Here is an 18,161-nt window from a genome sequence, read left to right on the forward strand (position 1 = left end):
ATGGCTTGATAGCAGAAACATACACACGCATAATTTACTAATGTGCATATAGGAGACATGATAACATAATGGTTAAGCACTTGGTTGCTATATAAAAGGTTGATGATTCAACCCACCCAGTGATTCCATGGAAGAAAGAACTGGCAATGTGCTCCCATAAAGATTGTTGTTGTTGTTGTTGTTATGTGCCGTGGAGTCGGTTCCGACTCATAGTGACCCTGTACAGGGTTTCTGAGGCTGTAAATCTTTATGAGAGCAGAATGCCTCATTTTTCTCTTGCGGAACAGCTGGTAGTTTAGAACTGCTGACCCTGAGGTTGGCAGCCCGAGCTCTGGCAGCATAGTGGTTACCAGTCGGGCTATGAACCGCAAGGTCAGCAGTTCGAGACTATCAGCTGTTCCGAGGGAGAAAGATGAGGCTTTCTGCTCCCGTAAAGATTTACAGCCTCGGAAACCCTGTACTGGGTCGCTATGAGTCGGAACCGACTCCACGGCACATAACAACAACAACACTAACAGAGAGAAAACCTATGGGGCAGTTCTACTTTGTCACATGGATCACTATGAACCAAAAATTTATTTTAATGTGCCTAACAGCAACTCAATATAATTATCTTTCCAGCTATTAAAATCTACTTGTTCGAAAAGAATCAAAGAGAAAACTACAAGAAACATTAAAAGAAACTAGTGCAGAACCAGATATGTGCAGCTCTTACCACATTCAATCCTTCCTGTTTTCTTTTGTCACTCAATATTTAAAATGATGATGAGGGTGTCAACCAAATCTTTTGGTCCAATGAACAAAATTTCCATGAACATTTTTTAAAAGTCAAGATATGACAAAGTAAAACTCTGGAATGCCATAATGATGATTCTTCTTAGGTGCTGAGAATATTCCTGTTATAAACAGTTGACTTGAATGTATTTGAAGAGTCGAGCTGTCGTCAATTTTACATTATTCACAGTTCATCAAAAGTCCTCCTATCCCCAACCAAGGGTAATGTTCCATATAACTGTTTCATTCTGGACAATCATTTGTTATTAATACAATTGCCAAAAAAAAAAAAAAAAATGTGTTAGTCCAGTGACAGAACATTAGATTACAGCAAGTTTGTTCACTTTTATTTGGAACAAAAATCAAGGATTCATATATGCAACATATCAGAGCTTCAAAGATTGTAAATCACAAATCTTCATCCCATTGGCCTCCTGGCCTGTACAGGAAACAACAAAGTTGTAGAGACATTTATTATGAATGGACACATCAGGCTCACAGATACTGGATGGGAGATACAAATGCTTGTTACAAATGATGTTGCTGGATCCATCTTGAAAAGTTCTCAGAATTCTTTGTCCTCTACAAAGCAAATTTCAGAACCACTGGTACTGTTGCTTTCCCTGGGATATCCAGACTCACTGGGGGAGTCAGAATCTTCTAGACTCTCCCTTTTCATCAAATCGTCTATGTCTGAGGCAAGAAAAGGCAATTCTTCCAAAAGCTGCACCATGATCAGCAGTACCCTTGGTACTCTGTGGCTGCAGCTTACACTGGTTGTCAGCATAGCTCAGCAAAACCCTCTTATTCTGTTCATCTTTTTCATAAATTGTCATTCCCAGTAGATTATTAGATCAGTAGTTCAAGAAAATCAGACACTGCTGGAGTTGCTTTTAAAGCAGGATCTGGCTGAGGTAGATTGCAATTCTGCAAATAGAACTTACATCCTCCTGAGGCCTCAGTTTCAATGACACCTTCTGAAACTTCTCCGAGTGGTCACTCTACGCTCCTAACACTGCTGTCAGCCTGACTAGAGGTGAGTGTGATACCTGTGAAGTCACTGCCGTGTTTACAATCTCCGATGCCATAATTGTAAATCAGTTCTACAACAAAGTGATCATCCTCAGGCCCAAATCCCACCACTGTTTTACTCCATTTTCCTACATAAGACCTATTACAGGCAACTTTGCAGCTGTCTTCAAATTCCTCTTGCTGCAGAAATCTTCAACCCCAGGACATGACTACAGAAATGCATCATCAGGAAGTGGTTTCCCATTTTGGAGACGAAGTGCTTCACCTGGTAAGAATCCATGACTCCCACAGTCACTGGTTCCATGCCAACAGTTAATAAGTAGGTGATGTAGGAGGGTTGAAGAGAAATGTCAAAATCGCTCAAAGAAATCTAGAAGGAATGCTAAATGCACATTTAGCTGTTGTTGGAAACTAGACACATATAATGGCATCATTCAGTAGAATTGAGAGATTTTTTTAAGACCGGCTCAGCAATTTAGGAGTTTAGGAGACTCAGATAGCTTCATTGATCTAATGTTTTATTATGGAAAGATAGATGGCAATAAAGTTAAGAGAAGTTAAACAATTTTTGATAGCAATGGTAACATTGATTAAGGTGCTCAATGTGTTTTGAATACAGTAGGCAAGGAAGTAAAGCCAGTTTGCATGCTGATTGATTGTGACAAAATGGGAGGCTAAAAAGAGTGTACACTCTCTGAGTTCTGAAATGGCTAGGTAATTGACTTCTATGTGAAAGGTTGACAGTTCAAATCCACTTAGAGGAAAATGCAAAGATAGTCTTGGTGATCTGGTTCCAAAAGACCACAGCCTTGAAAACCCTCCCTAACAATTCTTCTCTACACATTTGGTGCTGCCATGAGTTAAAATAGACTTCACAGCATCTAGTAACAAGGAAGTGGACTACTTGATAAGACTGTGAAATAGTATTAAGACTGTCACATGAAACCGATCAGGACGAGGCACATTTAACGCTGGAGACATAGTATAAAGTAGCTTAAAATAATTCCTGATTTAAAATAAGAGGGTTGTGTTCTCTTTAGAATAAGACTTTTATAGGCAGAATTTCATCTAAGACCTTTCTTTGCATTTCAACATTTTAACTTCTTCAACATTGTGATGCTTTGGTGGATGAAAGATCCTAGAATAAATATCCTAGGAATGTGTGTTGATGAAATTATTCAATTTCAATGGCAAAATACATTTACTTCATGCACTATTAAGAATTCAGTATTTTCCAGGGGCAATTTAATAAATTACTCAGGATAAATTCAGATCACCAGCAAGTTGTATTGAGAACATTTTTTTTGTCTGGGCTGAGCGAGCATTCCAAGAATGCATTTAATGATGTGCTGCACTAATCATCCAGTCCCAGGGTCTCTATTGCCTTCATCAGTACTAAAGTTAATGGTGTCATCAACAATGACTATTCTCAAATACCCCATACCTCTACCCAGAACATATTAAAAGGAATCACTTATATCTTTAGTTGTTTAGTTCAAGCATAAATATTTATTGATACAATAAACCCACCTCATGTATAATTTAGGAATAGCAAGCAGGCAAAGGGATGAATCAGGTCACAATTTTCAGTAAAATAAGAGCAAGCTGGCTAAGATTTGATGTCAGTAATAAGTACAAACACATGAGTATAAGGTTTAACAAATCATGTAGCACATGTTTAGTATATTTGATCCTCACAACAATCCCATTCGGTATTGTCCCCTATTTTACAGATGAGAAAACTTAGATTCAAAGATTTCAGTGACTTCTTTATGGTCATGGTGAGTAGTTCTTCCCCCATTACACTTCAAGTCTTCAATTTTTCAATAAAAATACTTTTTGGAGTTAGTATTTTATTATTAATGGGCGGTTTTGCATTACACAACAGAAAAATAACATAGGAATAAACCATTCAAACTTTGTTCCTTTAGTGCCAGAGGCCCAAAAGGGAGAATGGATTTTCCTCCATGGGTCCACTAGGTGGCAGTGAGGACCCTCCCACCAGAGACTAATGTACTGAGAGTCATGATGGATGTCTTGTGCTTTAAGTAGGCAAAGTAGGAAGGTAAAAGGAAGCAAAACAACGCTATTCATACAGAGTTGTCATAAAATTAAGTTAGAAAAGTGTGTGTGTGTATTTGCTGAGAGAGGCAATGGAGAATTGACAGAACTGTTACTGCATTTTATGCTGTTGTTGTTAGGATCCATCGAGTCAGTAACATCTCACAGCGACCCTATGCAGAACAGAATGAAACACTGTCTGGTCTTGTCCTGATGCTGGTGGGAGGAGAGAGAAACCTTGATATTCAGAGTGCCAATTAATATCATGTTCCTTTAGCCCATACTGACCATCCCACCCCTGGACTCTGGATGTCCAGTTAGGTATTATATGATGTACAAGATGATCATTCTCTTTCAATATAAAGTTCTCTGAGGAAGAGTATATGAATAAAATTTATTATGTTGATGATTGGGTCTACATTGGGGTCTTTCTTCTCAGGTATACCACTATCCACTAGTTGGCAGAGAAAAGCATCTTGCAGTGTCACATGGGTAAAGGTATTTCATATGCACTGGATAAAGGAAGGCAGTTAAGAGACCTTTGCTGCGTGTCTGTTTGGGAGTAATCAGCATAGCTAATGGTTAGTTGCAGCTTTGAGCACTGGATAAAGAATGTGAATTCCTGGCTGTCATTTTGGTTGATAAGTGCTGTAAAGTGGGTTCCAACTCACAGCAACAGTGTGTAGTGTTTCTGAGCAGTGTCTGCTGGGTTTGACCTTGTGGTTAGCAGTCCAATGCTTATCCCATGGTGATACACCAGGACCCCTGATAAAAGTATTCAATATCAGAAAATATATGTCACTGAGAATGAGGAGTGAGAACCCATCTTTTTTTTTTTTACAGACTAATGTTTAAACATCATCTTAAACTTTCTAAAGGTTAGAAAAGGAAATGTTCCACAGTGCTATGGAGTCTCCGGAGATAGCCCCACCTCCATGAATAAAACCCAAGTTCCCATCAATTAGAAGAGTGCTCTATTTGAGGAGACTCCTTCTCCCTTGGAGTCAGTTGTTTTTCTTCTGGCACCGGGGGTAGATCAGGGGCTTTCTGTCCACACCTTGCTACAGTGAAGCGACTCATGTGAAGAGCTTCTTCATACCCTGGGAGGGTGTCTAAAGAGGAAGGCAGTTGGCCCAGGGAGCTGTGGGAATGAGCTACAGCCAGGATTCTTCGAGCAGCAGGACCAAAGACGGACTGCAAGGCTGACAGGGAAAGAAGGAGTAGAGCTCAAATAATCTTAGCATGCTCAGAAAGCAGAGACTTACATCACACTTAATGTCCCTTCATTCTCAACAAGGATCTAAATTCATTTTTACTCCTAGCCACAAATTTGGTGAAAACCCTGTAAAACTTGCTCAGAAATCAACTTCATCTCTGCTACAAAGACCTGCCTTCTCTTGTATCCTTGAATAATTTAAAGTTTACTCCCATTTCCCACAACTCTCTCCTCTCCCTTTTGCAGACTTGAAACAATTTACACCATCCCTTTGGTACTGCAGACGCTTTCAAAATATATATTTGCTGCTTCATTAATCTCGTTTCTGAGATAACAGTGAAAAAAGGGAGGTGTAAGAAGTAAATAACTGTAAACTACATTGTTTTCTTCAAAAGAAATATGACAGTGTTTTGGAACCTGATGTTCTGATTAGCAGCTACTCCCCAGATTTAGGAAACAAAGTAATAGGACAGAGAAAACAGGGGAAATTGTTTTATGATCACCACAGGATATGCTGAGGCTAAAACTTAGTATATCAAGATTTGAAGAATAATAAGCTATAAGCACATACTATTATTTTATCTAAAGACATAGATAATAGAATACTTAGCTTTTCACAAAATTCAACAAATTTAGAATGAGGTTTTTTTGGGGGGAAAGGTTATTTACAAACTGGCTAGTTCTACCTATAATACATTTCCAGTAATACCGGGTTGCCAGGCCGCTATCTCCATGCCAATTTTGACTAGAGCGTATTTCCATAAAGGGCCCCTGTTGAAATTTCTGCTGTTGAATAACATCTTTCCTTCAGTATTTCCCTTCTTTTCTTCACTCTATCATTAGCCAGACACATTTTTGAGAATACAATACTGAGAGTTCAGATCACCACACAATTAGAGTCCCAGATATTAAAATCAACCCACGTTCTAGAATCATCAATGTTTTTGAAATCAATGTTTCTATACTTTTGTACCCTCCTGATCATTTAGAGGAACAATAATGGTATGTGGGTCCTGCAAGGTGGATTTGAACTTAAAGGTCAATGATTCAAACTCATCAGTCTCTCCTCTGAAACCCTATACAGGGTCATTATGAGTCGGAACCGACTCGATGACACTTAACAACAACAACAACAACAATAACAACAAAAGGTGTGTGGTGCTGTAGGATAAAGCATGGGATTACAAGGTTGGTTTGAATCACAAGGTCAGCAGTTCAAACCCACCAGGTGCTCATTAGTCGCTATGCAGGATTGATGTGCGTTAATGATGCTATAGGATAAGCACTAGACTACTAACCACAAAGTTAGCAGTTCAAAGTCACCAGCCACTCCTAGAGAAAAAGATGAAGCTTGGAGTCCTGGTGGGCACTATGGGCTAATGCGTCAGATTGCAAAGTAGTTTGAACTGCAAAGTTGGTGGTTTAAGTTTACCAGCTGCTCCTTAAAAACCCTATACAGGCTCACTATGGGTCGGAATCGACTCGATGGCACTTAACAACAACAATAACAAAGATGTACAACCTCAGAAATTGTACACACTAGGATTCAGAACCACGACACTTAACAACAATGGTGCCCCGGTTAAGTGTTCTGATACTAACCCAAAGCAGTTCCAACCAATCAGCTCGGAGAAAACATCTGGGGATCTGCTTCCAAAGAAAACACCTAGAAACCTGCTTTCCCAAGGATTATAGCCTTGGAAACCCCTATAGGGCCACTAAGAATTGGAATCGATTCTCTTCTTTTTTTGTTGTTGTTGTTGTTGCTGTTGTTTTGAATCATTTGAACCTGGGTCCCTGTCCCCTGTTATAGTATTATAAGTGCACTCACAAGTCATAGTGCTCTGGAGAGTGCTGTCATGATCAAAAGCGATGACTGTTACTTCATAAGGTGGTGGTCCCCCATCTTCCCCATTTGGCTGGCGATTCAGACAGCAGCAGCGGAAGCACACTGACGTCAGACCACACAGGAGAAGCAGCCCACCAATTACCACTAGTAACCTGCAAGGAGTCCGCGGTACAAGTGAGGGTTCTGTCATTTGATAGGTTTCTCCCACTCTGGCAGAATCATTTCCCAACGTTTGCATTTGGATTACATATAGAGAAAGATTATAAGACTAGATCTAAAGCTTTTATTTCTCATATGCAAGTATGCGTCCTTATTTTGTCAGCAAGACAACTAATTAGAACAAGTGATAGGAGATTTGAAGGTGGTTTGGATGGACTTGTTTTTGCGGAAGTTAGTTCCCCTCTGTGGAGAAATTTCTAGGCAAAACCTTGAGGGAAGGACACAATAATCCTTTCAGGTAGGTAGAGGAGATGGCATTGAAATAGAAAATCCTGACATGCTGCCACTAAGTTAGTGATGAGAAAAAGAAACTTTATAAACTGCTAGGTAAGTAGGCAGTCTGCCTCATACATTTTTCCCCTGCTGTCAGTATGTTTAAAAACTGAAGAAAGAAAAATTTTAATGCCCCTGAGGAAAATAAAAATCTTTTAAAAATGTCTTCCTGGGAACATAGCAGAAACTTACCATATATACCAGAGATGTACCCAGTCTGTAGTCAAACAACTAGGGAGAAAGAATAAATCTTTATAAAATAAAAATACAGTCAATGTCTGTGATAATTCTAGAATCAGAAATACCGTACAATATAGTATGCCTTATTATAATGAAAGCATACACTGTCATAGCAGATTATATTATTTAAATGTAGGTGTCACCACTTCCATGTCTTGTGCAATGGGATGCCTTAAGTAGTACTTTCTACTACAGACAACATTGGGTAAGCAATTTTGTGAATCATTATAAGACAAACTGCATTAATGATTGTGAAAATTGTGTTAACAGAAAATGTAATTTTGACCATTATAAATGGTTTCGATGACTAACACAAAAGAACTTGGAATGCAAGATGGGAAAATGTGCATTTGAAAATGCATGTTTAAGTTAAAGTGTATATATTTTGGGGGGTCAAGAAAATGTCAGCTATGAGCATGAAAGCAATACATGTTTCTTAAGCTGTTTCAACACGCTCACTGAGACCAAACAAGAAGTGGAGAAAAAGTAGAAGTTTCTACTTTCACTCAGGAGGAAAGCTAATTAAACATTCTAAATTAATTATGGCAACTAAAAATGTTCTTTGTAGGGATCAAAAAATAGTTTTATAAACAGAAAGTATATAGGATTAAAGCAGGGTTAGAGGGTGAGGGGAAGGGAAATGTGTTTCTTTGAAGATGAGTAAATTTTGTCATTTAATAGCCCTGGTGTGTAACTGTAGGATAAGTACCACAGGTTGGCGGTTCAAATCCAGCAGCTATTCCTCAGAAATCCTATAAAAGGTCACTATGAGTTGGACCTGACTCGATGGCACTTAGCAACAAGAATAGTTTTTGACACAGATAATGAAATTTATTAGAATCCATTTCTATCTTTAGAAAACATGGTTTGCTTTTTCATGAAAACAATATCACATCTAGGACTTCTCATGTTCCTCTTCAGTTCAAAAAGCCCCTCTGAAAGTTCTACAGCATAAAGATTCTGATTCTGTAGGAGAATGATCCTTCTATGGTGGTGGTGATGTTGTTAGATGCCACTGAGTCTATTCTAACTCATAGTGACCGATGTAACAGAGTAGAGCTTCCCCATAGGGGTTTCTAGGCTGTAATCTTTATGGAAGCATGTTGATGTTGTTGGTAAGTACCGTCAAGTTGGTTCTAACCCTTGTATAGGGTTTCCAAGGAGTGGCTGGTGAGCTTGAACCACCCACCTTGCAGTTCAAACAGCTTTGCAGTATGGCACATTAACCCACAGTGCCACATCAGGACTCCTATGGAAGCATATCACTGTCTTTTTTTCCCTTGCAGCCATTAAGTGGATTTGAACCACTAACTTTAGCAGTCAAGCATTTAATCATTGTACCACCAGAGCTCTTCCTGTAGTAACTGTTGTGTTGTTAAGTGCTGTCAAGTCATTTCTGACTTACAGCGAGCCTGTATAGGGTTTCCAAGGAGTGGCTGTGAGTTTGAACTGCTGACCTTGTGGTTCAAACCTACTTTGTGGTCCAGTGCTTATCCTACAGAGCCACACCAGGCCTCCTCCAATAGTTGTAGGTTTCTAAAATCTCTGACAGCATGTGTCAATTAACCAATGTGCACATAACAAAAACCAAAGCCCCTGGGTTTAACCACTGTGGCTGTTGGGCAATGTATTTCCCTTGAGCCTGAACAAGTCTTTATTCAGGCTCTCCCTGATTATTTTTAGCTGTCCTCCAGGTGGAATGAATCTCATGCATGTTTATTTTTATATCCTGGCTGTATGCATAATACCTAATTGTGATGGATTTAGGTTGTTGTTGTTACATGCCATTGAGCCAGATCTGATTCATAGGGACTATATAGGCTTTCCAAGGAGCAGTTGGTGGGCTTGAACGGTGACCTTGTGGTTAGCTGGCCAGTACTGCTCCTATAAAGACACATCAGGACTCTAGATTTCGATTAAGGGATGGATAATTATACCAAAGTGATATTAACATGCTATACAAACTTAAAAAAATGTTTTTCAGGTTTGAAGTGGTGGTGCTCTTTTGGAAATCACCGAGCTACATCATCAGTCTGTGACTAGATACTGAATGCAGTCTCTCTTGAGTCACAAAGAAGCCTGGGTGAGAGAGTGTTTCAAAAGTCTCTATAAGTCACTTTAGGGTCACTTTGAGTAGGAATTGAGGAGATAGCTATTGGTTTGGTTTATTCATATGGTTTTTTGTATGACTGAATAAGTGGAGATAAAGTCTCCTCCCTAATAGGAAGATTGGCTTTGGAAAAATGCTGTCAGCAGTCTGATTCTGAGTACTTAGGATGACACAAACACATGTCTATTTCTGGGTAGTCTGCCTGTGATAGGAGTAGGATGATGCTCATTTCAGTGGAAATAAATAAGGGAAGTCAGAGATGTCTAATGACATCTTGACCCTTATTTTGTGTGTGTGTTGATGATGTTGCTGATACTTTTGTCTGCATTTCCCTCCTCCCAGCTGGGATTCTCAGATACTTACTGTTCAGAATTGACACAATTTTCTTCACATCTTGCCCCAGAAAGCTGTAAGAAAGGAAATAGCTTCAGACAAAGAAAGAGACTAGTGTGCTTTGCTCAGTAGCTTACCAGGGTAAAGATGATGACAGTGTCAAAGGGTCAGTCTGGGTTTTGGACTGTGAATTTTCATATTTCATATACCTGCCACTGTAGTACTAATTAAGGAGCTCTGGTAGCGCAGTGGTTACAAATCGAGCTGCTAACCTCACTGTCAGCAGTTCAAAACTACCAGCTGTTCCACAGGAGAAAGATGAGGCTTTCTGCTCCCGTAAAGATTTACAGCCTCGGAAACCCTATACAGGGTCGCTATGAGTTGGAACTGACTCTACGGCACACAACAACAACAACAACAACATAGTACTAATTGTATATTGTAAACAGCACAAATAGTATAACCATTCTGTTTCAGCTCCTAGCGCTGTTCCTAGATTTAGAGATACAATTGCTAGATTTCTGTCTTCATCTTGTGTCTTTCCCCTCTATGTACCTCTGAGTCTCGTTTGCTCTTTTAATAACTCAGAAGTGATTATTTTAGGATTTACCTTCCTCTGATAGACACTCATTACCATTATAAAATAAAACTTCTATCTCCAAACAAGATCACTCTACAGGTACATGGGTCAGGACTTCAATACATATTTTCAGGGGCACAATTCATTCTTCAAAACTCTACCCTATGACCTCTCCAAAATGATTCATACACTTCCTGCATGCAAGAAGTGGGGAAACTTGAAAGAGTAAATATCTAATCTTTTCTTTTTCAATGGTAACTGAGCACCACTGTCTCCGTGCATGAGAATTAACCATTTGTGTCAATTTGCTTGTCCCAGAAACATTCTTATCTGTCCCTCAGGATGTTCTTAGTGTTCCCCTCATTCCTACCCAGTTGCAAATTAAAGTAGAATTCACTGCCCTTCTCATTCCCTCAGAACTACAGCAATAACTTATCATAAAAGAGAAAAGAAAAACCAACACCAAATCCAACCCCAAATGTGTATGTTGAATAGCTACTATTCGGTAAATAGTAAGACTGGTAAGAATTCATAATTTTTTTGTTACATTTAATCACAGTAACTCTGTAGTTGAGTATATGAGGATGCTTCAAGATTTCATAGAAAAATGGAGTTAAAAAAGAATAGATTCTTGATATGAACTTTTTGAAGCCCCCTCATACTGTTATTATAGTTGTTAAGTGTCGTCGAGTCAGTTCTGACTCATAATGACTTTATATAGGGTTTTCGAGGAGCAGCTGATGGGTTTGAACTGCAGACCTTGTTTGCAGTCCAGCGCTGATCCTACAGCATCACACCAGGAGTCCAATTAGATGTGTGTATTTAACCATAGTTTTGAAAGGTTAAACAACCAAATCAAAGGAGTTTAGATAAACTGCACACACACATTGAGGTAGTCAGAATTCAAATCAAACCCTATCATAAATGTATGTTCTATGAATTAATAGAGCATGGGCACATCTGCTTTTACAACATTCACCAATGTTGCTAAGTCTTTTTCTACTCCTTGGAAACAAATACTGCTCTCCTTCTTCTATCTTAGATTTCAATGGACTTTCTTTTTCAAAGGTTTTTCTAGGTAAACTTGTTTTCTAAAAATGTTTCTTTCTTCCAATAACTTGACCAACCTGATATTTTAGAAAAGCAATAGTGAATCCCCTTTAAAAGGAGCTAACAATTGGTGTGGTGGTGCTGGGGGCTAATGTGCCAGACTGCAAAGTCGTTTGAACTGCAAGGTCGGTGGTTCAAGCTTACCAGCTGCTCCTTGGAAACCCTATACAGGGTTGCTATGGGTCGGAACCGACTCGACGGCACTTAACAACAACAACAAACTGGTGAGGAAAGAACACGTGTGGTGAGATAGGAGAGAGCTCACATAATCCTGATTTATCAAGTAAAAAGCATTTATAAAAGACTGACAGCAGTCTTGTGAAGAAATTTGAGAAAGTCCTGGCTATCTGTTTTGTTTTCATTTAAAGTACAGGGCCACTCTGGATGACAAAGTGTGTGCTTCCTCTAGCAAGTCCAGTGCTTTGTTTCACTTTCCTGAGTAAAGGTCAGAAAAGTCTAAAGTGCTCAACTGATAAAAATTCACTTTCAGGCCTATTGCAAAGAGAAAAGAAAGGATGGGAAAGAAAATGCAAGAGGAGAAGAAAGGAAAAATAAATATAAGAAAAACAAAGAAAGGCATCAATGTAACTGGTACACAGGAAGTACAAGAAAACTCCTCTGCCTGAAGCTGTAGAGAAATTAGATACTCTCTTCTTTCCTCATTTACTCTCCCACTTAATAGATTTCATAGTCATGTTAACTTGCCCTTGACAATTTTTCAGGATTCCTCAGACGAATGACCACACTCTCAACTAAAGGAGATCTGGTAGCGTAGTGTTACGAAGCGGGCTGCTAACCCCAAGGTTGGCAGTTCGAAACTACCAGCTATTCTGTGGGAGAAAGATGAGGCTTTCTGCTCCCGTAAAGATTTTACAGCCTGGGAAACTCTGTACAGGGTCACTATGAGTCGGAATGGACTCCACGGTACTTAACAACAACAGGAGTCTATTGTTAAGAACAGACTGGTAGCACTGACTTGATGGCACTAAACTCAATTACTGGATTACTCAGGGGCTTCAGGTTTATTGTGGTGGTTGTTGGTGTTTGTATGCTGTCGAATTGATTCCAATTTATAGTGACCCTGTATAGCGTTTTCGAGGGTGCAGAAAGCCAGGAATAGAAACCCTCCTATTTCTCTCATTGAGTGGCTGGTAGATTTGAACTGCTAGTAGATTTCAACTGCAGACTTTGTGGTTAGCAGAGTCTAAAGTATTTAAGACTCTCCTCTTTAAATATATTTATGGTCTGGAGACGTTTAAACTACTAGATCAGGGTTAATATGATAATCCAGGGAAATTAAGTAGCTAGTTTTGATACTTTACTTGGAATACAGGGAAATAAGGTGTTGAGAACAAGAGAGCAGAGCAAGTAAGAGATACATAGGACACTTTTAAAGTCCTGGTGTGGTGCTGTGGGTTAATGCGCTGGACTGCAAAGTCGGTTTGAACCTCAAGGTTAGCGGTTCAAGCTCACCAGCTTCTCTTTGAAAACCTTATACAGGGTCGCTATGAGTTGGAACTAACTCAATGGCAGTTAACAACAACAACAAATCTATCCTATTTATATCTATGGTCACTCTAATTTTGGTCCATTTTCATCAATCACTCATGCATTCACATAATCCATAAAGGAAGCATTGTGATTATTCATCTCCCCGCTTAAACCCTAGTTCTATAGATCCCATTTCTCCCTATTCATCTCTTTCTAGAGCTTTTTGGGAGTTGATTTGCCTAAATAAGCAAACAAAGTCTTCTTTTGGCCTTTTCGCAACTGAACTCACCTGGATGAAGTATACCAGGGCAGAGGTGGCGGCGTGGGCTCGGACTCCCATCAGGCCCTGCTCCTGCTTTTCCAGGTTCAGACACCATGCATCTCTTGCTTCCTTTCTGTGGTCTGCACCACCATGTCCGACTTCTTGACCTAGACAGCTTAAGAAGAGAAACTTTTCTCTGCAGTAAATTAGTTTCTTCTTCCTCTCTTGCTCTCTTCAGCTTTTATTTTCTGTGGCCTTTGTCTCCTCTTTTGTTCTGGTTTCTTTCTCTGTTTCTATTTGTATGGTCTCTACAGTTGGTTTCCTTTGCGTTTTTTCCCTTCCCCTCTATTATTACTCCTTTCTGTATTTTGTAGACTTTCTCCCACTGTTCTCAAAAGAAAGACAAATCAGGGATGAGACATTTTTTCACTGAATTAAGCACTTTTCCAGGCAGTGGTGAGCAAACTGACTTTGAAGAAGGTCAAAGGCTGATTGTTGGTGACCAATAGGTTCTCTTCTCTGTTAGAAAATCAGCACTGTTTTTGATCCTTCACCAAAGCAGCCCAGGGTGACTGTTGGAAGATTGAAAGTCACTCTGCCAGTCTCCATTAACCCCCACCATGTGATTAGTTGCTTCTCTTGTTCTTTGAAGCTTAGCCCCTCCCATTTGCTTTGTTGATAATCAACCCTCCTTGTTCTGGGCCATTTATTTCTAATTATTGAGAGAAAGCGTAGGATTGCCAAATGAAATGGGAAGTCGTCTCATCTTTGGACTAAGCGGGTTTAAGGGTTAGAATTTCCATGTAATCAGTGTCAGTCCCACCCCTGTGTAGAGTACCTTACATACATTTTACAATCATCCCTTACATGCGCTTATGAAATACTTTGTATTAAGTAACATGCTCCTGTTGTTGTTAAATGCCCTCAAGTCAGTTCTGACTCATAGCAACCCTGTATAGGGTTTCCAAGGAATGGTTTGTGAATTTGAACTGCTGACCTTGCAGTTGAAACCAGCCTTGCTGTCCAGTGCCATACCGGGACTTCATTAAGTAGCATACTACTACTTAAACATACAGTATCCACTTGTTCTTATAGACATGCTTCTTTCCAAATATTCTATTTCTTTTCATCTATGCTTATTTTCAACCCCACAAGTTAGGCTGTATTTTCTTGGGTGGCAAAATTTGTTTCTCGTCAATTGCCAACAAAACAGACAAATCAGACAGACTCATTTTTTTTGTTGTAAACTGGGTTTTAGGATTTATAGAAATCTCTCTCACTCTGTTTCTTATTTGGCAAAATGGCATTGCAATTGAGAAGCAAATATTGTCACTCAAGAAAAGAAAATCTAAGATAGTAAAAATAAGCATACATGAAAACGGATTGTTTGCAAAGAAGCATATCTACAAGAACAAATGAATACTATAGGAATGACATGTGCTTAAGTAGTAATTTGTTTCTTAATGCAAAGTGTTTGTTAATAACATGTAAGAGAAGATCATAAAACGGATGTCAGCAAGTATTGCCCTCCACACAGGTGAAATTGAGCTTGTCAAAGATGAAGTTTATAAGGATGTCTCTGTCTCATAAGATAAACAAACTTTCAAATTCTGAATGTCTACTTAGCTAAGGATACAAGTTGTGGGAGAATAGACTAGTATGATAATAGTGATTCAAAATCTTCCAGTTTCACAAATACGTAGGTACCTTTGTTAACAAAAGCAAAACAAATAGTATTAGGATAAAGACAGTTTCCCAAATTTCAAAAGAAAGCTTGGCAAGGTGGAAGGTATTTTATAGGAAAAGGCAAAACTTTAGTCCTAGACTTCCACTAAACTATTTCATTTTTTTAATTTGTAATTTCCCCTTTCGTAAAGCTGGAGTAGTAATACCTATTTCATCTGCTCACATGTATGTTGTTTTTTTGTTTTCCGAAAGAGAAAGTACAAGTTCAATCAGAGAAATGAAGATAATTTCAATAGAACATTTCTACTCAGAGTGCCCTGTATATGGGTAGTATTATTAACTTTTCCATTTTTCTTCTCAGAGCAACATGATTAAGAGTTTAAATACTACATTGTCACTTACTTGCTGTACAATCTAATAAGAGGAAAAGGTATTGCATCTCTTTATTAGTGCAGTTACATCATTTATATTTAAAATGGAGGTGACAATAATAATATTTACTTCATCAGCTTATGGAATCCTGGTGTGGCGCTGTGGGTTAATGCACTGGACTGCAAGGTCGGTGGTTGAAGCTCACCAGCCGCTCCTTGGAAACCCTATGCAGGGTCGCTATGAATTGGAACGGACTCGACAGCACTTAACAGCAACAACAACATCAATTTATTAAGAATACATACGTTCTTATCTATGAAATGTTCACAGTAGTCCTGATTTTATAAGTGTTAGTTAAGGACTCCTGGTATGGCACTATAGGATAAGCACTGGATTGCAAGGTTGGTGGTTTAAGCCAAGCCACAGAGCTTCCAAGCTGCTCTGTGGAAGAAAGAAGAGGCTTTCTGCTCTTGCAAAGATTTACATGTCTTGGAAACCCTATCCAGGGTCACTATAAGTCAGAACCAACTCAACAGCACTAACAAAAACAAAAGCTATCTTGATTTCTACTCAATATTACCAATGACCTTCCCAATCAATATGCAGGTTAATTAACACCTACCATGTCTTTTGTGGGCATTTTTCCACCAAACCTCTACAGAGCATATTTCTTTAAGCATTCATATTATCCCAGCTTTTAAATATTTCCCTTTGCTCACCTGGCTACCTCTACTCCTAACCATGCCAGCACTCACCAGAATGAACTGGTTAACCAGTGACTATGACTTTCTCTCTGACTGCATTCCCCTGCTATGCGATTGCCATCATCTTTTTGCCTTCCAGCTTCTTAACAGGTTTGAACAAATAGGGTTCTGTTAATGACCTCCTTGGTATTTCTCATTCTTAGAATTACTATTGCTATTACTCCCCCCGTCAACCTCCGTTGGATTATTCCCCTTGGAAATTAAATCAGTGAAAATAAATGCTTTTACTTTTCTCAAAATGATTATTTCTTATGATAATGCTTGCTCTGAACTGAGTCCCTATCAAAAGCCCCAAGTAGAGAATGATGAGAGAAGAAAAGGAATCAGGTGGGAAAACTGAGGAAAGTAAGCAATGGACAAGTGGTTGAGAAGGGCAAGTACCTGGGGGTGGAGGGGAATCACTTCATTACAATCCTACACAAATGTGTAGCAATTCCATTAAGTTTGTGAATCATTAGCTTATACCCAGGTTGTTAAAGAATCGGAGTGGAACCAATGGAGGGCACATGTACATAGGTCTTTTCACATATAGCTTCAGGGAATTGTTATACAACAGATATAACAAGTGGGGCTAAATAATTGCTTACTTCTGGTTCCTTTGATTACTATCTTTTGACCTTGCCTTAGTCAGGTGACCCACACTGTATTGCCTTCCTCCCTGTGCCTCACTGAAATGGAGGTCAGAGCTATTATTATTCTGAGGAATCAAGTTCCAGCTACAAAGAGCAAGAAAGTAGGGTAGGATACATTTTTGGCTTTAAAAATAGATGATATGATAGAAGAGGCCAGATCCATCTTAAAACTACTGCAGGCTCTTAGGAGTCAAGATGGCAGCTAGGAGGCATTAACAGTACAGTGAGAGGATTAAATTTAAGGATGCACAAGACAAGAGATTTAAGTTATCACAGGATGAATTTGTTTTACATTATATGTAACAAATTACCAATAAATTACACAAGTACTCTGTAAATCAACACATATTTACTGTCTCACAGTGTCTGTGAGTCTTGGTATGGCTTAGGTTGGGTCCTCTGCTTAGATTCTCACAATACTGCAATCAAGGTATCTGCTGGCTTGCATTCTCATCTGAAATATGTCTAGGGGAGAATCCATTTTCAACCTCGTTCAGCTTGTTGGCATAATTCATGATTTGTGTCTCTAGGATCTTTGACAGCTTGTTTCTTTAAAACCAACAGGAAAGAGAGACAGACAGACAGACAGACAGAAAGAGTGATAGATAAAATAGTCTCTAGAAAGATGGGCAATAGCCTCTCGTGTAATATGCAAGTTTGAATAAAAAAAAGATCTGCATTCTGACTGTAGAATTTATTTTAATCAATTTTTTTAGAAAAGACAAATACATCCTATTTTGACGTAATCTCTTTGCTTTTCAGTATACTTCATCCATCTGTCAACAAAATTTCTATTCCCTTATTAAAAAAAAAAAAAAAATTTCAGCTGAGCTGTGAGCCATGAATGCGCTGCTGTCTGGACTTCTTCATCAGAAGTGAAACTTCATCCTCCAAGGGCTGCTTTCAGGGGACCAAACAGATGAAAGTCTGTTGGAGCAAGATCAGAGCTATATCACGGATGCTTTAACACTTCAAAATGAAGTTTTTGCAGAGTGTCAACAGAGTGGGTAAAGGTGTGTAGATGTGCATTGTCATGCAAGATTACAAGGTCCTTGGATAGCAGTCTTCTGCTTTTAATCCAAAGTTTAGGCTTCAGCTCTTCAGGGAGTATCTCACTATAAGCACTGTTGATTGTTGAACCTTTTTCCAATAGTGTT

At 39.0% G+C, this 18,161-nt stretch overlaps 1 protein-coding gene and 1 pseudogene across 1 annotated transcript; both read right to left on the bottom strand.

Annotated features, from left to right (window-relative positions):
- Nucleotides 1-1,356: 1,356 nt before the first annotated feature.
- Nucleotides 1,357-2,086, bottom strand: LOC102823555 (annotated as a pseudogene).
- A 2,738-nt stretch (nt 2,087-4,824) lies between these two features.
- On the bottom strand, nt 4,825-13,628 carry TMEM52B (transmembrane protein 52B). Its single transcript, XM_006875449.1, has 5 exons — nt 13,578-13,628; nt 10,138-10,181; nt 7,617-7,655; nt 6,915-7,084; nt 4,825-5,069 (listed from the first exon to the last, which is right to left on the bottom strand). Exons 1-5 carry the CDS (start codon nt 13,626-13,628, stop codon nt 4,825-4,827), a joined length of 549 nt encoding a protein of 182 aa, XP_006875511.1.
- Nucleotides 13,629-18,161: the final 4,533 nt, after the last annotated feature.

This window comes from Chrysochloris asiatica, unplaced genomic scaffold (genome assembly GCF_000296735.1).
Source record: "Chrysochloris asiatica unplaced genomic scaffold, ChrAsi1.0 scaffold00328, whole genome shotgun sequence".
In the NCBI taxonomy this organism is placed as follows: Eukaryota; Metazoa; Chordata; class Mammalia; order Afrosoricida; family Chrysochloridae; genus Chrysochloris; species Chrysochloris asiatica.